The sequence below is a fragment of the Anarrhichthys ocellatus genome, unplaced genomic scaffold (genome assembly GCF_004355925.1).
Source record: "Anarrhichthys ocellatus isolate YVR2014 unplaced genomic scaffold, GSC_Weel_1.0 scaffold8, whole genome shotgun sequence".
Taxonomy (NCBI): domain Eukaryota; kingdom Metazoa; phylum Chordata; class Actinopteri; order Perciformes; family Anarhichadidae; genus Anarrhichthys; species Anarrhichthys ocellatus.
Window position 1 is genome coordinate 7,367,285 of NW_022280038.1, and position 21,284 is coordinate 7,388,568.

Genomic DNA, 21,284 nt, shown 5'->3' on the forward strand with positions numbered 1-21,284 from the left:
ACACACACACACACACACACACACACACACACACACACACACACACAATCAAGTTATGAGACAAGAAGAAAGCAGAAAAGGAATCAGGCAGAAAATTAACAGCTATCTCACAGGATTTATCAGGAACATCGTCTTACCAGCATCCAAAGATACCAGAAATAAGAGGAGATTGTGCTGAGCACTTGGACTATGGCTGTGAGCAGGATGACGTCCTTCAGGTGCCTAAAACCAAAACACACACAATAAAATATCACTGAAAATTATGTTTCTGTGCACATAGAACAACTTTACCCTCTTCAGCAAGGACTAACAAAGCATGCGACTGCTATTTATTTACATACTTTAATATAATGCCGTCCATAGGGTTACGGTGCTCGTTTTGCTTTGTCCGCTTGGCTTTCACCTCACTATAATTGCGTGTTTTCTGCTCTCTGTCCGCCATTTCCGTAGCTTCCTCTTGGCTTTGTACTTACGATCTGGCACCTGATTTCTACGTTTTCATAGAGGGTGACGCTCTGAAACGTCACGACCACAGCAATATAAGATGACACAGGCAGAGGGCAGGGTCTCGGCAGATACAGACACACACTTCTAGTGGGTCATAAGTGACGAGTGAGAGGGATTACTTTAGTACGAGTCTTGGAAAATCCTATTCATCGTCACCTTTAAACGAAGATATAAATTCAGTCATTCACGCAGTTGAGGAGGGAAAGCAGTATTTTGAGCCCTGGGTAATGTCTGCAAAGCTTCCTGTGCTCAATATGCTCCACCAATGAGAGGATTAGGACAAAACTGATCACAAAACACAACTGAATGGAAAACCATGTGCACGTCCAAGTTGTTTCACATAGTAACATTGTTTTCATGCCGACGCAGACTTCCTCTTCCCACTATACTTGAACCCTATTTGTATTTTGGGGACTACTTACTCTGCCATTCCCTGCTCCATGTTTAAGTCTATTCCTCCGTCCACGAGACTTCCGTCCTCAGCAAACACTGCCTTGGCCATGGCCGACATGGAGCGGTAGCTCCCGACATGCACTGCTAGTGCGAACACAAGCAGGAGCTGCAGGAGGGATGCGAGGCGTTAGAGCCAGAGAGGGAGGTAGTGTATCAGATTTGTGCTCTATTGAGATTATAAATGATATTGATTACATGCACTCACCCATGTCGAAAATGTAGACGAACTGTAGAAAACCAAAAGATTTACGGCAACATATATTGCCTGAGGAGAAACAGCAGAATAGTTATGGGTTTGGATGACATGGCAGTGTGATGGTAGTGGTGGGAATCAATTAGTAGTTTTTGATCTGCAACTTTTATGATAATCAATCATTTTAACATTTTCAACGTAGTAGCCAAAAACAGACAGTTTTACAATTACATTTCAAAATATATTACTATATTAAAGTTGTATTCATCATTATTTCAAAAAAAATTACTGTATTGCCCACCCCTAATTCATAAATAATGTGAAACACATAAAACATACTGTGATGATCTGCAGCTTGCATGAGATTCAAGCAACTTGCAGAACGGAAGTGTTTTTAAAGTAATGAACAAGCTTTGATCCAGTGAGACCACTCTGTGTTGACCACTCGGTCAAGGCCTGCAGTGTCCATCTCACTGACATTTCCTTTGACTGCAACGACACAAAAACAGCGGCGAGGTTCTTACGTTAGCTCCTAGGATGACTCTGGTGTAGAACTTTTGAGTCTCCGCATTCTCCTCGTGGATCTGCTTCTTCCCCTTGGTGCCAACTTTACCTTTGGGCTGTGGGGCAAAAACACAGAGAGCCGTTTCAGCGTTATGAAGCTGTTTATCAACCACACCAACTAATGAATGCATGTTGAGTAAATACAAGTGCAAAACAGCTTATGGGGCTTGGCTAAACTTCCTGCTCTCTCAAGGCAGTAATATAAGTTGATATCTGACATTTATTTAATAGATTCTGCTAAAAAAAATAAAGAAAATCTGAAACGCTAAAGATTTGTGAATGTTATGTGTTCTCACGTCTTAAGATTTATTAATATATGACCTACAGCTAATCAGAAATAAAAACCTGAACAATAATAAATAGCATTGGTATCGAATTATTAGAACAGAGATGAAAGCTTAAGTTTATATCTTAGTTTTTTTTAAATGGGAACTTCCACAAACTTGAAGTAAAGTTTGTAGCTCTAGACGCTTTTCTTGTATATAATATTTTTTTATTAAATACGTATTTTTGAGTGATTCATTATTTCCCAAACATATCAAAATCATGTCAACATAACTACTTTAGCTGTAGATCTGTCAGTGCACATTTATTATGTTGCTTTTGAAAAACTTGTATATTAGTTAAATACAATGTTTAATTAAGATACTATAAAAACAAAACGGACGAGTAGTAGCAGTAGTACTAGTACTAGTAAACTAATGACCTGGAAGTGTTACCCATTTTGACACATCTTAACTGTGATTCAGCTCAGTAAAATATGGAGGTAATGGGGAGAAAAATGATATCAGATGTATTTAAATGTTTATTCTTTCCTACACACAGACACTATTGTTTTAGCTTCTTCTGCAGCTTGTGTTGGTCTCACTGTTCCCGAGTCACCTCGCACGGGAGCGTCATCTGTAGTAAACAGTTTTTAAGTAAACGTAGCAGTGAATCAGTCACTTGTTCCTGTCTCACTGCGTCTCTGTTGCAGCTTTGCGTGTGTCTCCGTTTCTCTCACCGCCATTCGCTCTCTGACCCGCTGCTGTCGATCTCTTCCGCTGCGTCTTCTTTGACATCGACCTGTGACCCACCGCCGCTTCTCTCCGTTATTGTATTATTACTGCATCAAGGAAGAAACTCACAAGTCTCCCTGCGGTGAGCTTTCTTGTAACACATCAGCACTCGGGGCTTCTGATCGATGGGTGGGGGGAAACATATCCGGCGCATGAATATGTCGTCATCGATTACTGTCGCGCGTGTGTTTGTGTGTGGCTTGAAATGTGGTGAGAGGGCACCATCTGCTGGTTTACAAATAATAAATAAATACTCAAATTAATGACGTTACCCACGGAAAAAGATAATTATAAGAAGATTGAACTTTAGTTAATTATTCTTATTTATTCAAGTCATTTTATGTATAATTATTATTAGGCCACAGTCTTTACAATGAGGCCTTCTTGATTGCTTAAGTATATTTTTTGCAAATTTCCCCTTGCAGGATGAACTGGTATTATAACTTGAGATCAACAATTGGCCTTTGATATTTTTATTATAAGCATTTGGGAACCACTCAAAATGTAAACAACAAAGTGAGGAAAATGAAACCACCACAAACAAGAGTTACACCAAACATATTGTAAAAATGAATTAATACAACATCAAAGTTACTGGTTTTATAAAAGCATGGACAACAATTCTGTCTTGTGACCCCTTACTTACTTATTTTATTTAAAAGCAGTGTCTTGTTAATCTTATAATGTACAATATGATCTCAATCAGAGAACATTTTACTGAAGTAACAAGGACAGTCACTTTTGATATTTCAAGTAGGCCTACATGTTCAGACTTGTGCACTTTTACTTATGTAAGACTTTTACTTGTAGGCCCAATAGTATTACATAGTTGTATTTAAGAACTTCATTTTAGTACTTTTTCTACCTCAGATTAGTATTAAAGGTCTGATAAAATCACAAAGTTTAAAAAAATGTGTTATTGTTATTATAAGTATAAAATAAAGTATATTCACCTTGACGTTCCCTGTTCAGTTTTTCGCGATTACGTTTTTCACCCTTCTCGGCCACCGTAGAGGGAACTGGCGAACCATTTCTAAATAACAACAGAAGCTGCTGCAGCTCTCTGACTAAACTCTTATCAAGCTCCGGCTTCCCGCACAGCTCATGAAATGGGAGTACAGTTAGGCAGCGAACATCACTCTTGAACTGACACACTTTTTATGCCACAAAATGGAATTCTTGCTGCAGGTGAAAATAGGCGCTCTGATCGGTTTGTTGCTCTTAACTCTTCTTTTTGGATTTATCCCCGCTCGAGTCAAATGGTTCAGAGACACAAACGGGACAGGTCTGTATTAGTGTTTACTAAGATAGCATTCTTCACTGTTAACGTATTCATATTTTAAAGAAGTCTGGGCATTGGAGTCGTCTTACAGTCTCAGTTAAACAGTGATTGATTGGCTGAGTTTTTGCTTTAGTACACCGATGCCGAAGTAAAAAGGAGAAGTCGCTGATTCATTTGCGGTTTTCATTTTTATTCTACGATGTACTGCGATTGACAGATAAACAAGCCAACCTTAAATGTTCCCACATTTTGATTAGGTTTTGTGCAACGATCCTAAGTAAGATTAGAGGAGGGTATACCGTGGTTCCGTTTCACCAGCTGTCGGTCTCACTGAATCACATGATTTAGTGTCGTAAAGTCAATGACCGCTATTGATTCTATCAACCGTGACTCGGAAACCACTAACCCACTCATAACAGAACAGTGGTCACATGTTTAATACCAGGGTAGATTTCAATCAGCCATCATATATTGGCATGAGCTCACACTGTTTACTAATTCCTCTGCCATTACATTGTTATTTATGTGAACATAAATGTGTAAATTCACTATGACCATTAACAAATCCTCCTCTCCTGCCTGGAGTCACCTGACAATGATGTAATAACAGACTCAGCAGGGATGTCTGGATGGTGAACTTTGGCTTTTTTCACTGGAACTGGGAAGTGAGAGTATAATTTCTCTCCATTACATCCGCATGTGATTCACTGCTCTGCTGAGTCAACTAGACTTCTGTGCTCTCATGATCATCATGTGTCACATGATCTTCTAACAATTGTTCTAACTTTGGAAGGACGGTGGTGATTTGATCAATGTCTGAGGTGTACCATCAATCCCTCAGGTTATAGTGATAATTAGTTACATTTAACCAAGTTAGAAAATGTAAAGTGCCTCATTCACTCACAGAGACGATCATGAATCACCGACAGATTTTCACAAAAGCAGAGTAACACATGACTGAGGCTAGAAAACAGGCTTTGTTTACTCTGCACTTAATTGCATTTTATTTGTAGTAATTGAACCATTGTGTGTAAGTTCATGTGGAAATGTAAGAGCTGTTTTGTCTTTGCATTTGCAGACACCCACCGCACAGTTCTGAGTCTGATCAGCTGCTTTGCCGGCGGGGTTTTCCTGGCAGCATGTCTTCTCGACATCATTCCAGATTATCTGTCAGACATAAATGCTGAGCTGGATGCTCGGTTGGTGGAGGTACGTCCAAGTATTGATTGATTGATTGATTTGGACAAACTTAGGCTGTGAATAAATCATCACATATAATATTTATTGTTTTTTATTGAAAATGTATCAGTCATGTAAATGTATGTCGGTATTGTTTTGATTAATCTATTTATTTAGTCTATACAATTTTAGAAAGAAGTAAAAATTCATAATAATAGAAAACAGAACTAAAGCAGCAAATCCTCACATTTGAGAAGCTGGGGAGTGCTAAGGCAATTTTATTTACTGTTTTTATTCTCTTAACGAATAAATAATAGCTCAGCCATATTTATTATTCGATAAAGTGAAAGAATGAAATAGACATGTGTGTAAGAACATGTGATCGACGTGTGGTCTTCATGACTTAAACAGCTATTCCTGTTGTTTTCAACGTAGCACTTTTAGATATCCCATCCTGGGTGACCGAAGGTCTTTATAGACATACTGTACTATAATGTGTCTACAAGCAGTGCTTCCTTATTCGTGACTTTATCAGATGGAGACTGCAGCGCATTAATCGCTCTGTCGGTCTCAAACAGACCAGTTTCCCTCTTCCAGAGTTCATCATGGCGGCCGGCTTCTTCATGGTCCTCATACTGGAGAGGATTGTCCTGAACTGTCGGGAGATGCGAGGGGCTCAGGAGGAGAGGGCGCCCCTCATACCGGACAACAGAAACCGGCACGGCCACGGACACGGCCATGGAAGAAGCCCTGATCTGGAGGGCAGCGGTCACCACGTCCATGTTGACTTTCAGGCTCACTCCCCCTTCCGCTCCTTCATGCTCTTCCTCACCCTCTCGCTCCACTCGGTTTTTGAGGGTCTTGCCATCGGTCTGCAGAGCACGGACTCGAAGGTAAGAAGACACAAACACCTGATGTTCAATGGGTCCTGTGGAGTTGTCCTGTAAACAAACAAATATGTGTTTACATCCACTGTTGCTCACAATAATGCATTGTGTGTATCGAGTGCATTTCCTTCTTCAAACATTTGTAAAAACCTTTTTTTAAATCCATGTTCACTAGCTTTCAGCTTTCTTCTTCCCTACATTTGTGAATGCATTGCAGCATATCTTGGTGTGTTACCACCACCCTTAGATCAATGGAATAATGTAAAGGGGACCCGCTCATTGAAAAACAGCTCCATAACCCTTCAAGAGGCCTTAATCTGCTCAAAGTTCCAGAGAATATACAGCATTTGTCATTTTCTCCACTTTCTTTTTACACTTTTAACCATTTTTTAAATTTAAAGTTACCTCTGTGAGTCTTCTGGCTTAATTACACAACATGCACTTTGTAAACATTTGTCTTAGAAAAGTGCTTCACTAATAAAGTTGGAATCTTATTCACAACATTCCCATGTAACCAGAAGAAAGCAGGGTTTCAGTTCATAGCTTCAGGACGCTTTGGCAGGAAAGGAATCCGGCTGTCATGAGAGTCAGATCTGCACCTCGTGGTCAACCTAAGCAGTCTGAGCAAACCATCAATGTGCCCTCAGGACTTTTCATCTACATGCAGTTGTGTGTTTCTTATGTGTCCACTCAGTTGGACATTTTCTTCAAGTAAGTTACTGTATGAAAACGAGAGTCGGCTTATTGAGTAATTTGATCCGTGCAGTGGTTGTATTTTTCAGGGTGCTACAGTTATGTAGAAGAGTCCTCAGGAGGTGGTTGGTGGACTCTTGCAGCCCTGCTGGATACAGGTGCAGAAGAGTTTGGTGTGAAGTAAATAAACAATATCAGCCTGTTGAGTTCATGTTATTCTCCAAAACTGAGGAAGTTGTCCAAACAGAACAATGGGCTCAACTGATTACACAAATGATTCAGTTACCCCCTGGGAGTGGGCGATACGGAAAGATCCTCTATTGAAGTACATCTAAGAATATGTTACTTTATATTTTAGTATCCTTATTTGTTGCTACATTGTACATTTTATTTAGGATGAAATGAGAAACAGTTGATGGATAAAATAATGATAATACAGCAAATGAAACACCGGAACATCTGTGCACTTCATTGATAAAGCTAATCTTGCTATAAAGCATAGCTCCTCTTTGAATTACATCAATGACCTTAAATTACAAGATGACATCAACATTTACTGTTGTTTGTGTTTCTATGGAAGCTTTTAAAGGATTTGTTCTTTGTTTCCTCCAGGTATTGGAGATCTGCATCGCCATTCTTGTCCACAAAAGCATCATAGTGTTCAGCCTGTCGGTGAAGCTGGTCCAGAGCGCCGTCCGTCCGTTGTGGGTGGCTGCTTACATCGGAGTCTTCGCCATGATGTCGCCGATAGGCATCGCCGTTGGCATCAGCGTGATGGAGGCTCGGCTAGCGGCCGGGACGCTGATCCAGGCCGTGCTGGAGGGGCTCGCCGCGGGGACGTTTATTTACATCACCTTTCTGGAGATCCTCCCGCATGAGCTCAACTCCCCCGGGAAGCAGCTCCTCAAGGTGCTCTTCATCCTGCTGGGCTTCAGCATCATGGCAGCTCTGACGTTTTTGGGCTGAGACGGAGACCAGCCGTCGGGACTTAACCCGGACGCTCTGTGGCAAACACTGCAGCTCACACAAACTTTACTTTTGTACTGAAAGACAAAGTTTCTTCATTACAAAAGAACTCTGGAGCTTTTAATGTCCACGGGAGCATGACAACAGATATTGATGTTGTATTACTTTTATTATAGTTTTTAAAAAATTCACAAAGGAGGAGTCGGGGCCGTTTATGTTGATATCATTTCTTTTCAAGAGGTGTTTATGTAAAGAGGAACCACTTCCTGCAATGATAAGTTTGTTGAAAAGCTGAGAGAGGCACAGAGGAAAGAAGTAGCATTTCACAGAGTCCCCTCATTTATCACTTGCCTTGTTTTGAGACATGCTTTGGACAAACTAAAAAAGAGCCTATAACCTTTGACACTATTGAGGAATCTACTGTAAACAAAGGTTCATGTTGGACGTATAATGAATTCAATCGGGTCAGAAAATCAGTCCCACCAGATCTTTAATGTTTACATTTTACTTGAAACTAATTCCAACTGGAAGCATCTTCTTTCCATAAAGCACTGTTGGTGCGTTTTGTTGAAGTGTTTCTTTGCAGCTGGTTTGTAACTTCATGGTGTTTCCTCTGACCAAAGTGTATTTAGTAAACCATGGTATTTTAGTGCACTGCTTTAAGATGTAGAAGAAGTTGCTATTACTTCTCGAATATCAACATGTAATATATTTGTCCAGTAAACTAGTGTATTGTAAACTGACTTCCTGATGCCTTGAGAGGTTATATACCCCAAAAACAGAGAAGAGATGCAATGATGAAGAAAATATGTGGGATTTATTTTTATACTGTTTGCAATTCCCCTATCACAAATCAGTTTTTTATCTTTAGGCTAAGATGTAATCGGCTTTTAACAATTATTTAAACAAGCTGATCCCAGTCATTTACATTATTTTGACCTTTGTCCCAGTTTAGTCCATTTAGTTTAGCTTTGTCCATTTAGTCTGTAACTACAAACAGAATGCTGCTTTATTAAAACACTTTTGATATGTAGAGTGCTTTTAGTTCTCTATTTTGCTTGTGGACAAATAAGGAAGCTTTAAATATCAGCACAAAGAGAAGCGAAGATAAAGAATTGATTTTGCAAACTCGTGATTCATCGTATTTCCCTTGTGCACATACTTGTATTTGTGTCTAGGAATCAAACCAAGCAGGACACCACAGTACTTCACATTACATTACTTTAATTCAGCATGCTGACACTCAAAGTGTATGAAGTCCATGTATGTAATTATGAACTGTCTCTGTTTAGTCACAAGACCATCACAGTCATGGGATGGTCAGATGCTAGAACAAATAGGAGGAAGGTGTGGGTTGGTTGTCACAAAAACTTACACAGCAAAAATACCTCACATCAGTGTGCTTTTTGCCAGAATGCATAATGTGTAAAAAGAATCATTTGTCATCAAACATCGACTGTCAAGTAGACCTACATGTATTGTTTTGTGCCTTATCTTTTATCTTATATATCTTATATTTTGTGTTAATCTCATGAGAGAAACAACTTTGTTGTCTGTTATGTAAACTTGATCAGAGTAAAGATAAAGGAGGAATTGTCTGCATGTTTGTTTTCCGTGTGCAAAAGTTGCTTATAATTAATATGGACATTATTTTCATATATCTTCAATTTAATCAAATCACTCTTTCAGGGATAATATTTACATATTTTAAGTATGTTAAACAAATATTTATTGTATAGTAATGCATAATGTATATTGATAGGTTTCTAAATTATATTAGGTAATACAATTTGAATATATAGATGTTAGAACATTTATTTTGATACACTTTATGTTAATGGTGTCCCAAAATATCACAGTTAACTGCACTAAAGTGTAGTCAAGTAGCTGTTATATAATAGATTAAGCGTAATGTTAGTATGTTAGAAAGATGAACACTTTATATAAACTAATCATGAATGGAAATGCACACTAGTGTTGTCAAGGGCATTATGTGTTAGTGCCAGTGCACCATTTAAAACCATACTTAACATATTTTAGTTTCTCTTCCTCTACTTCTAATCAAAAGGAAGCTTGAATTAAATTACAGCATGAGCTGCTACAGAATGTTTCTGACTTGTGGGGGATTTGATGCCATGTGGGTCAAGGTTGCAGCAGATTACTGGAGCCAAAAGGGGGAAGTGTTGAGCTTCTCATTGATCATTTTCCTTGTGTCCTAGTCCCTCCCACCAGGGAAGCATGCAGAGACGCGAGGAGAGAGGAAACAAGGAAATATGTTTTAAGAGAAATGAGACGTCCTTTCCTCAGTTGCGTCACGTGAAGCGACGTCTGTTTCTGATGACGGAGGATCAGCTGATCACAGCTGGATCAGATGTCAGTCGGCTTTAGCAGCTGGAGAGACTTTTGATAAGTTTGTGTCTGTTCACATGATCACTGTACTTAATAATAGTAACTAATAATACTAATAACTAATAAAGACACACAATTATCATCAGTGTAGAGGTGTTTTATCTCTATAGTCTGTTAACAAACTGTCCTGTGTTCTGTTTATAAGCACAGGATCCATTTCTACCGGCTGAATGCGATCGTCTTATTTATGAATTATTTGCGTCTGTACGTTTTGAAATTGTGACTGTGGCGTCATTATTAAATAACCCAGAATATGATTATTGTTTCTCTTAAATGATAAAACTCATCAAACACTCAGGAATGATGTAAGACGTGTTTAGTCTCTCCAGCTCTCTCTGACTTTAATTGTTTTCATAATAAAAGTTATTGAGGGAAACATCAGATGATGAAAAGACAAATCTTTCTAATAAATGAAGAAAGTTGTTTGTGGTCCTTTTGTTGTTCAGACTACAATGAAAATATATTAAAACCAGATGGTGAATCAGAAAACGAATCAAATATAAAGCTTGAGTTTAATCTCTGATCTGTCTTCACTCTGGTATGAAATAACTGTCAGGAATTCCTTCACATCAAAGACCTTAACTATACACACCAGAGACTTGAAACAGCCACATGGAGACATTGTTAACCCGTGTATGTGTTTGTGAGGATATAGGAGGTTATTCATGAGCATCCACTAATGAGAGGTGCTGATAGAGGACCAACAGCGCAGTACAGTAAGTCTGCCAGTTTTGGATGACAGAGGTCTCAGTGTGTGGAGGAGGGAGACCCAGCAGAGCCTCAGTGTCGGATGGACGTTTCTTCTGATCACCCACAGCTCATTAACCTCTTCTACCAGCTCAGCGATAGCTCTTCACTATATCTGCTCTGAATGCTGCATATTGCACCTTTAACTTTTGACTTGATGATATCCCTAGATGAAAAAGTAGAGATATCAGTCTGGACCAAAGTCGAGGACCAACCAACCTACCAAAAATAAAAAATAAATGACATCAGAATTATTAATAGCTGTAGGTAACAAAGATGGAGACAATGAAGATGGAAATAGATACATGACAAACTATCATCAGTCTCCAAAAAGCAAACATAAGTTGATTCTCAGTTACTGTAATTATTGACTGGCACTGGGAGAGAGTCAAGTTATCTGATGTTGTGCAATCATGGATAAGTAACCCATAATGTGGGTCCCAAAACAAGTGGCTCCCTCTGATGTGGATTACAAAGAGGAATGTGTAATGTGAAGTTGAAAGTGTGGGTGCTTCACAGGTGGTCGTGTCTCTCATATGGCATTCCCACAGGCACAAGACTATCGAGTTTAAATTCCACCTTTCATGTCACATGTTTTGGGTCAAATGTCCCGTCAGTATGAAGTGATGTTTAAGAGGTAAACAGCTGGAGCTGGAATCTGCACACGAATGAAATACATAAAAATAACCTAAATTATGTACAGTATCTTCTCATTCTTTAGATTCCCTTCGAGTTAGGTTTGTATTTGCTTATGTTTCAAAGTAAAATTTAGTGTGATGAAAATGAGCACCAGTCCAGAGTGGTTCAGAGGTGCAAAAACACACAACAATGGACAAAACACATGAACAAAATAGTTTTTTCTACATCATCCATTAGTTTTCTCTAACTTTGTTGTGTTTCCAGAAATGTCATTTTTGTTTTAGTTTTGTTGTTGCTTTATGTTGTGATCATTTGTTAAGGATTCTTGTGATATATGTTTTCTAAATGAACGCGTTGGGTTAGTTTTCTGAAATGTCGATATGATTTCTAAAAAGTTTTGTTTTCTTTTGATGTGTTCCGTCCAACGTTTTGCTCCTCAGGACCCCCGTACCAGAGTGATGGTCCAGACCGGCACACCTCTCCTCCCCCATCCCATCGCAGTTTGCGTCATGTAGATTAGCACTCATTGTAATCCACTGTGTCATTTGAATCCTACTTTGAGTGACGTTTTTAATAACTCCTCCCCTCTTGATCCCCTCTCCTCTTGTTGTCTCCTCTGCCACTCTGTCTGCTCCTCTCATCCCGTCTGCTTGAAGGTAAGGCTGCTCTGCTCTTTAGTTAAGATAACCCCGACATAGGTAAGGAAATAAAGATAAATCATGAGCATTATAAGGATGTTGGTGTTGTATCATGTGATGATAAGAAGTAATCAATAAAACAATACTTGATTTCATTGGATGTGAAAAGACAGATTACCGCTGTGATGTTTAATTTACACCCACCAAGATTTCATATGTAAACGGGTACAAAACTTACACTTTAACACACAGCTGACAGGGCATCGGTGACTTTATGTCAACTAATATTAATATCAGTGTTTGGCTTTATGCCGCTAAATCAACATTATTTGGCGAAAGATATGATTGTTTTTGTTTTTAATTCAGTTGAAGTTTTGATTGCTTTGATTCGCTTCATCTGTAATACTTTGTGCTTTCAATGTACCACGTCCAGTAAACGTTTTTAGAAAGCAGTTGTATTGGTTGTAGCCCCAGTGTGTGCCTCTCATTACCATTACATTCAAGTCACAGAGGTAAGCCTCCGAATTTTACAAAAAATTATTGTCATGTTTGAAAACACTAACCGCTGTACTGAAGGTATTTTCACCGATTGGCTGTAAAGATCTTCAGTTTCCATGCTATGAAAAAGACTTCCTAACTCAGTTGGGACCTCTGATTTCTAATCCAAACAAAGATTGAAGCCTGAGTCCTTGCTCAATTTGTACAACATGGACAAACATTTAAAATCTCACTAGTCCAGTGTTGTTAAACTATCTTCTGTTTTTCAAATATCAGGCATTTATATTGTGCTTAGCTCTGTGATTCAGATGTAATGGCAATGAATGAGGAACAAACCCAGTCTAGGTTAGGTAATTCAGTTCTATGGGAGAGTAGCAGTGAGTAGACATCTGTTGTTTTGTTACTGTATTGTCAGGCTCTTATGTAAGAGGATGTCTGCTCCACTGATGAGTAAAAAAAATCACTTTTCCATCTCAATAATTCACTGATACAAAATATTTTTTGCTACCCTATAACACCACCTGTTTCATTCATGCTCATCATTTATGTTGATTTTGTAATATACCAAAAACTGGACTAATGCATCTCTGGTCTCTCCTTAACAAACTCAGACACAAACAAACTAAATGTCTGAAAGGCTTGATGTGCTCATGTTCTGTTTGTGCCCATTCTTCTTTCTTCTCAGTGTCAGAGAAGCTGCCGTGAGACGCTGCAACCATGGCTGCTGTAAGTTTACCTACTGCGCAACAAATCAAGAGAGAGCACTCGAGTGTCACTTTGTGTCTGTTTAAGTCGTTTTTGTCAGTGTCTGGCCTCACTTCACTGGTTGGTGTTCTGGGAGATTTCACTGTCAGCGCATAATGCTGGTATTTTGCCAGTAGATGCTGGCTCTTGGATGGACCCATAAGCTGTTTTTAAGTCTTTTCTGTAATCATGTGAAGCAGATTAACCAGCCGTTCACTGGTGTGCATCGTTTGGAGTCTGATTGGGTTGTGGGTTCACAACTTAAAAGTCATTGTCATGAGTTTCTATTGAAGTATTCAGGCAGCAAAGCATTTGGAGTCGTTTCACAAACTGCAGCCACGAAGGCATACAATATTGATGTAAAAGACAAACATTAAGGAGGATTTCAAGCAAATTGGATTGTCACTGTATGGTGATATAACCAAGAAACTTATGAAAATCTGAAGATGGATAGATGATCTTGTCTATTTTTAAAAGCGTCTCTTCCTTATGCAGACTGGATCTTTCCGTATGGTGTCAGAGGAGGAGCAGGCCATGAGGTCTAAGCTGGAGCATTTGACAGTGAAGGATCATGGGCCGGTGTTTGGTCCGTGCCACAAACTGCCTGGACACACTGTGCAAAAGGTGAAATAATAATAACTGGAGGGCAGCATTGACAGAGGAGTTCAAATCTAAATATTAAAGCCACCATTGTTCATTTTGTCCCTGCAGAACCCAACATTTGTTTAATGCGTTTTTGTTTTTGGTTTTTCTCCCCCCCCCAGGCGAAGGATGAGCTGACTGAGACGGATGAGAGGCGAGCGTCGTCCCTGAAGGACCTGCGGACCATGATGAAGGAGAGAGCAGCGGAGGGAGACGACCTGGCCAAACTGGTGCTGGAGCACTTCGGAGACAAACCAGACTCTCTGATGCTGCGCTTCCTCAGAGCTCGCAAGTTTGAAGTCGTCAGAGCCCACGAGCTCATGAAGGGTTAGTAGTTCTAGTTCTATTGTAGCGAGACAAACCGAGAAAATTCTGTTTCTGCAGACATTTTCCAGTAGCTCCATTAATTGAGGGTGAGACCTCTTTTGTGCCCCTGGTTTGCATGAATCCTGCCCATCAATGAGACAGGGCGGCATGTGTTCATTAATTGGGGGCTTTGAGATGCTTCTGAGTTTCCCCTGACAAAGCCCTCCTTTGTGTCCAAATGGGACAGCAAGTTTACTTTAGTCATGAACTCACAGTGTTCTCCTGGGAACTCCACAGCGCATGTGCTGATTGTGTCGATCTGGGAGAGGAGATGACATTCAAATCAGAGTACTTTGACACTTCCTATGAGAAGATACCAAGCTTATGACTTGCTTATTGTTTGTGTGCGCGCTTAGGACTCATTGCAAAATTATATTTGTAATTGTTCAACCAAAACTATTGAGCAATCATCCCAACCGTAACCTTCATTCAGGCAAATTGAAGCCAAATAACTCGCATTTAAAGCTCCCCTTTCCTCTAAATCTGAACTTTAGTATAATACTCTAAACCTTAACACTACTAGATGTCAACTGTAACCACAGCCTCTAACTTCTCGAGGCCAAATATAACCCAAAATAAACAGTTTTAGTTTGGATTGTTTTTTTTTTGTCTTTGGCTGAAAAAACACACACACACACACACACACACACATTTATGAATATAGAGAAGCAGAACTTGTTAGTGTGAGAAGGGAATGTGATGTGAACTTGAACTTGTTTTCTGGGGTTAATTGCTGCTTGCGGGTAAAAACAAGCGCGCGCGCACACACACACACACACACACACACACACACACACACACTCTGGGTTAATTGGTGCCTCGGTATGAAGAGCCTCAGAGCAGCACTGGCGATGCATAGTGGTGTCATTGTGTTTGGCACATCAACCTGCACAAAGGGTTTGGGAACCACTAGTGCTCGATAAGAGAATGCAGCTTATCCTTTACTTGTGATGTGTGTGTGTGTGTTAATCTGATTACAGTTACATTGTGGGGACTCCCTTTTTTGCGAGGGGCAACTATATAATGACAATTGAACGTATCCATAACAGTAATCATTACATTTCAGAGTGAAGACTTGGTTTAAGGTTAGAATAAGGTCAGGGTAAACTGTGGGTGTGTTGTGTGCCCTCTAGGTTATGTGCGCTTCAGGAAGGAGTATCCCGAGCTGTTTGAGAACATGACCCCGGAGGCCGTCCGCAGCACCATCGAGGCGGGTTACCCCGTGGTTCTGCCCAGCAGGGACAAGTACGGCCGCGTTGTGCTGCTTTTCAACATCGAGAACTGGGACCTGGAGGAGATCACATTCGATGAGGTAGCTATTGAGCAACTTCGAAGACGCTGCAAATTATTCTGAAGTATTTGTTGAAAAAGTCTTTGTGTGTCGCAGGTCTTAAGAGCGTACTGTGTGATCCTGGAGAAGTTGCTGGAGAATGAAGAAACCCAGATCAATGGCTTTGTCCTGATTGAGAATTTCAAGGGCTTCACCATGCAGCACGCCTCAGGAATAAAGCCGGCTGAGCTCAAGAAGATGGTGGACATGTTGCAGGTCTGAACAGGCTCTCAAAGAAAAAGATGAGAATTTCTTGATGTGCTACCTCATAACCCTTTCTCCTGAAACAAATTCCCACACAACAAAACTGCACTGTTAATTACGTTTCGAGGTAAGCGTATTGTGTCGTGGATTACTTTCGCTTTCAACGTATCACGAATAAGTCCACGGAAGTCTATGTATAGAGGAGAAGGTCGGGGTGGTGGATGGGTAAAAACAAACAGGGCATTTACCCAGAAGATTGCTATTCGAGTCCCATCAAACCGAACACTTTTGATGCCTAAACACGACCAAGTTCTTTTGTTGCACATTGTTTCAATTTAGTTTCATTTTAAGCCAAACCACGATGTTTTGTTGCCTAAAATAGTAGCTTTGTAACATTTTTTTATTCAGTTTCCGGGAGGAAAAACGTTTCCCTCAAAACGTATTGAGAGTGCAGTTTAGCTGTAGGGTAACATAGTTTTTTTTACAAGACCTCAGAACATCTTCTTCAAATCTCTTGTGTGTTTTTGTGCAGGACTCTTTCCCTGCCCGTTTCAAGGCGGTCCACGTTACGCACCAGCCCTGGTATTTCACCACCACATACAACGTGGTCAAACCCTTCATGAAGAGCAAGCTGCTGGAGAGGGTACGAATCGAGGACCATCAACCCTTTAATCTAAATAAAACACTAAGTTTTGTCCAATATTCATCTGAATACTCTTCATAACTTCCCTCAGGTCTTTGTCCACGGCGACGAGCTGAGCAACTACTTCAAAGAATTCGATGCAGACATCCTGCCGGCAGATTTTGATGGGAAAGCCTCTGTTGCAGACTGCCAGGTCATCGCCACCAGGCTTTTTGGCTCTGAAGACACTGCTCTCTGAAAGTATGTCCATTTCAAACCCAAGAGTTATAGTGTCCTTCGCCCTAGATGCTTCAGACCCGGTCTATGTTGAAGCTATGTTGACATTTTGTATTATTATTCAGGCCGTTGCTAAGAGCAAAAAGAAGTATCTAGAGTTATAGATAGGAGCAGGGGACGGGTGGCAAATGATGAAATATATGGTGATATACTAAATGGGAAAGAAAAAGGAGGTTTAGATGTTACAGGGAGAATAATTGGTGGTTAATGTTTGTTACTTCACAGCGCTGACATTCATTGTTACTTTACAAGCAGAGGGAAACCGAGAGTAGATAACGCGAGTCAGTCTGGTTTAGAATTCTTGGCCTTAAAATTCAATTTCACATCACAGAGCAGCCTTTTACCGGTTTAATGAGAACACAGGTGTTTCAGTCTCAGGGGTTTAGAAAGATATGAAGAGGGAAAACGGATTATTGTTTTAGGAGCGAGAGCCTCCTGATGCAGTGCCATGGAAACAGTTCTTTGTCTCAACAGCCGTGTTTGAGTTGTGCCTCTTATGTACCATAAAGATCCATTCTGCAATTTGCACTGGATTGGGACATTTTCAATAAAAATGTTTTTCTGTGTCTGTAGTTTTATATGAATTGTCGTTTTTATCATTTGTCTTCCTGTCATTTCACCCTGGTGGGTGTTTCCTAACAAAAGACAGTTTAACCATAAAATCCAGTTTACTTTCAGCTAATTCTGTTTCATAAAGGAGGTTTGAATTTGTCCGACAAGTAAAGTATTAGCATCAAATATTGAATCAATTAAAAACATAAATCATTTTTAGATTAATTTATGATTTTAACGTTGCAGATGACGAAAGTGGCGCTAATTTGAATTACTTTTTATACTGCGGTGTAGCTTTATCTATAATAATATTTGATGTTTAAAATGTTTAAAAATAATTACAAATATCAAAGAGGAACAGAAACTTTTTTTTTTTTTTTTTCTTTTGAGAAAATAATTTATTTTGGAACACAACCATATTTCCTCACATAATTAGATCTCACACACACACACACACACCCCCCACTGGCTTTCTTCAACAAAAACAGCCAGTGTTCAATATGAGAGTACATCATGTTGTGTGACTATGTGTGCCCCGTCGTGTAGTCCTCATCACATCCCTTAAAAATGTTTGTCAATGTTAAATTAAAGCTGTGTAACGGTTAATGTGGGCTGATAAGTTTTAAATAAAAAAAAATGTTTTAGAGAAACACAACCCTGAGTAATGTTCATCTCCATTCAAGATGTAATTTGTGGATCCATTGACATTTAAAGTCAAAAAGATTCTTATATTTTAATTCTTCAGTTTTCAAAAATGAGCCCACAATCTAGTTAAAACAAAAGCAGATGCTTGAAGCACTGGGGCTAGGTTAAATACACAGGAGAACGTTCTCATATCACAGTAACACAACATCTCAGATCCCACACTCCATGAAGAAAAGGAACATACTTTGACACCATATTAGGTCACATTGAAATAAGAGAATCCCTCCTGGTTGGTTATTGCCTGTATTTTTCTCACACGTTCCCTCAAATATTTTAATATACACTATATCCATATATTTTTTTTAGCTTTTTAAATTGTTAAAGTGAAGAAGTTTTGGTTTTTGTCAATCAGAAGCGGTGACAGTATACATCTACTGTATGTTTACTCAACACTCACACTCTGATGCATTTGCACAAACAAAAAAAAAAAACACAAGTCATAAAAACAGTACAAAATACAGAAAAAATACCCCAAATAGTCGACTAGAAAAAAAATACATCCAAATAATACATCCAAACCTGCATTTTTGTGCCAAGTTGGGGGAGGCAAAAAAAATCTTAAGAAGAACACAAATGGCTCTCACTGCAGAAACTGGGTTTGTGCTGGTGTCATTAATATTCATCGGATTATCTTTAAGAGCCAGAATAAACCCAAACCACAGCGGATGAGAGCTGTGGACAGAGTGAGCCATGAAAATAATCTCACTGCAGATGAATGCATTGCGATGATGTTTGCACTTGTAGTTTGGTCTGCGAGACAACAGATGGCGACAGTCATTTGTGGTTTGAACAATGCAGGATGACTCCATTTAGAGACGAAGAAGAAAAAAAAGGTAGTGGCTCAGACAGACTTCTTCTCTACAGTCTGAGAGACAGATCTACACTTTTCAGTCAGAATGCACCGACCCAAACACTTTAAAGTTGATCAAGTATCTGCCAAGATTTCACTGATCCACGTGAAAACTACGGTTAGTTATGATTATGGTCTGGCAGGATTACAGAAAAACTTTTGGCCCGATTTCAATGAGTTCCCTTCTAGTTGACTATGTCATATAATATGTAGTGTTTCCACTTTCCGCTTCATTAATTCAGTCATTGCAGGCTGCTGACTTACTGTCACGCCAATCCCTTATTCTATTTTACAGTAAATACAAATGATTCGAGTTCCACTCAATGCGGTGTACAGATTTACAGATTTTAAACAGGGCGCTGGTATCGAATCGGTGCTTGGTATTGGCAGATACCCAGCGTTGAGAGGGATGAAGTCCGATCTGTGAATCCCTGTTAGCAAAGTTAGCATTAGTGACATGAAAGGGACAGTGTGTAGGATGTGGCGGCATCTAGTGGTGTGGTTGCAACCAATGGAATTCCCCACCGCTCACCCCTCCCTTCCTAAGACTGTGGTAACCTGATTACATCTAAAAAATAAATTAAACAAATCTCCATAAACTGGTTATGAGATTGTCCTCGAGTACCAGTGGTTGTTGACCACTGGTACAACAACCACTGGTACTATAACCCAAACTATTTTTTCGTGGGTCAAGAATGAACTCAGGATAATTATTCTTCAGTCATAATGTTGCGACTAACGGACACAAAGACAATTATGAATTGTCCTGAAATGCTAATCTTCCTTTATCTCAAACAAACGCTCCTTCTTTCAAACACTATCAAACTCAGGTGTTATAAGACAGAAAACTTTGGCCTTAAAAAGCTTTACAAGATGCGCTGCTTTCAATCACTGCCCATCCCTTCGTCACTCAATCTGTCCATCTGCCCCATCACAGTGTTCAGATTACTTGGCTGGACTTTGTCTTGGAAGAAGCTTCCTAAGCCCTTAAACAAGGTTTGCAAAAAAATCTCTATTAGATTCAGGTTTTGAAAAGTCCACAGGTCCCATTATTGCAGTACGCCTTCACCGAGACACGTTTCAGATAGATTCCAACAAACCTTTCCCTCGCATAAAACCCGTCACTTCTAACATACAGTGTTTGCCATCTAATTTAACAATTTAACAATCACTTTAATAATCACCAGTAGTACAAACAATCTACTAAATAAACATTTGGTTTAGCGGCGGAGTCGTCGGCCCTCCTACTCGTCGTACCTCCCAGCTCAGATTGTAAGAGAAAATGTGCTTCACACTGCTGAACTTTTCCTTTAACAGGACCGCATTGGCCAATCAGTCCACGCCACAGAAGCATCTGCTGGGAAATGCAAATGTGCAGTGAGATGTTTGAACCAAATGAGGCGTTTAGAAGGTGGAGTGCTCGTGTCTGCGCAGTAAGAGAAGGATATCATAGTGTTGGCTGGACCTGCAGCTGATCAAAGGCAGACGAAAGAGTAAGAGGGCTGAAAGACAACATGGGGAACACTTGAGTCATCTAACTTTTCGTTATCATCCTCGCTCCCTCCAGTTCTTCCTCTCGGTCACAAGGAGAGCTAAACCATTAATAGTCTCCATACCTGCGCTTCGGCTAATGACGAGAAAAAAAAGAATGGGAAAAAATAAAAAATAAAAAGATTGTGTCACACAGGGTATAAAGTGCACTGAATCAAAGTGATAAAATGCGACCGTGGGAATGTGCGTGGATCCCCTCTGGGGTTGATCCCTGGTCATGTCTGCTAAGCACTGAACACTTTCAAAAGTGCCAAACGCAAGTGCCAAGGGGATGTTATGAGCTGGAAAAACGTCTTAAATCCCACCATAATACTTAACTTTTCTACTGTACATTTTCTAGAAACAATGGAACAACAGTTCACCCAAAAGAATGGACAATAGAAGGGCCAATAGACCATGGCAGGGAAAATTGGATCACACCTACCAAACACAAAGATCAAATAACTCTCGGTCTACACAGACGACGCACACAGGCATACACACTACATCTGTGCGGTACATCCATCCATCCCTCCATACTACAAAGACGCTGTGTTGGTTAAGACCGCAGACTAGGCTACATGGCCCTGGCGGTGATGAGCATTGAGCTTCTTACAGGTGCATTAAATGGGCACCGACTGCAGCAGTCCTTGATTACTGTAATAGGAGGCTTCTTGTGTGCTCTTGTTTTCCACTGTACTACTCTAAAGTGGTGCTCTCACTTTACTT

General features: G+C 39.9%; 3 protein-coding genes across 3 annotated transcripts in view; 2 read left to right on the top strand and 1 right to left on the bottom strand.

The window, feature by feature from the left end:
- The window catches only part of tmem208 (transmembrane protein 208), a 3,708-nt gene extending 807 nt beyond the window's left edge, over nucleotides 1-2,901 (bottom strand). Inside the window, exons 1-5 of the mRNA XM_031848751.1 lie at nucleotides 2,721-2,901; nucleotides 1,678-1,773; nucleotides 1,166-1,225; nucleotides 930-1,066; nucleotides 138-222 (exon numbers count right to left, since the gene is read on the bottom strand). Of these exons, the coding sequence (XP_031704611.1) occupies nucleotides 138-222; nucleotides 930-1,066; nucleotides 1,166-1,225; nucleotides 1,678-1,773; nucleotides 2,721-2,726 (384 nt within the window). The 5' untranslated portion in view covers nucleotides 2,727-2,901. The remainder of the gene's footprint in view (nucleotides 1-137; nucleotides 223-929; nucleotides 1,067-1,165; nucleotides 1,226-1,677; nucleotides 1,774-2,720) is intronic.
- Nucleotides 2,902-3,812: 911 nt separating this feature from the next.
- On the top strand, nucleotides 3,813-9,500 carry slc39a1 (solute carrier family 39 member 1). Its single transcript, XM_031848752.1, has 4 exons — nucleotides 3,813-4,060; nucleotides 5,136-5,266; nucleotides 5,815-6,129; nucleotides 7,429-9,500. Exons 1-4 carry the CDS (start codon nucleotides 3,946-3,948, stop codon nucleotides 7,780-7,782), a joined length of 915 nt encoding a protein of 304 aa, XP_031704612.1. The 5' UTR covers nucleotides 3,813-3,945; the 3' UTR covers nucleotides 7,783-9,500.
- A 2,681-nt stretch (nucleotides 9,501-12,181) lies between these two features.
- LOC116384137 (retinaldehyde-binding protein 1-like) lies at nucleotides 12,182-17,488 on the top strand. The gene is made up of 8 exons (XM_031848546.1): nucleotides 12,182-12,233; nucleotides 13,399-13,439; nucleotides 13,953-14,081; nucleotides 14,222-14,426; nucleotides 15,599-15,777; nucleotides 15,853-16,011; nucleotides 16,532-16,642; nucleotides 16,734-17,488. The coding sequence occupies exons 2-8, from the start codon at nucleotides 13,431-13,433 to the stop codon at nucleotides 16,878-16,880; spliced, it is 939 nt and encodes a 312-aa protein (XP_031704406.1). The 5' UTR covers nucleotides 12,182-12,233; nucleotides 13,399-13,430; the 3' UTR covers nucleotides 16,881-17,488.
- The last annotated feature ends 3,796 nt before the right edge of the window (nucleotides 17,489-21,284 follow it).

Bases quoted from the DNA above. Each gene is read 5' to 3' on its own strand.
- slc39a1 (XM_031848752.1), top strand. From the start codon at position 3,946: ATGGAATTCTTGCTGCAGGTGAAAATAGGCGCTCTGATCGGTTTGTTG. The intron at 5,267-5,814 runs GTACGTCCAAGT...GGTCTCAAACAG, and splicing joins TGGATGCTCGGTTGGTGGAG to ACCAGTTTCCCTCTTCCAGA. The intron at 6,130-7,428 runs GTAAGAAGACAC...TGTTTCCTCCAG, and splicing joins TGCAGAGCACGGACTCGAAG to GTATTGGAGATCTGCATCGC.
- LOC116384137 (XM_031848546.1), top strand. The intron at 14,082-14,221 runs GTGAAATAATAA...TCCCCCCCCCAG, and splicing joins CTGGACACACTGTGCAAAAG to GCGAAGGATGAGCTGACTGA. The intron at 15,778-15,852 runs GTAGCTATTGAG...TGTGTGTCGCAG, and splicing joins AGGAGATCACATTCGATGAG to GTCTTAAGAGCGTACTGTGT.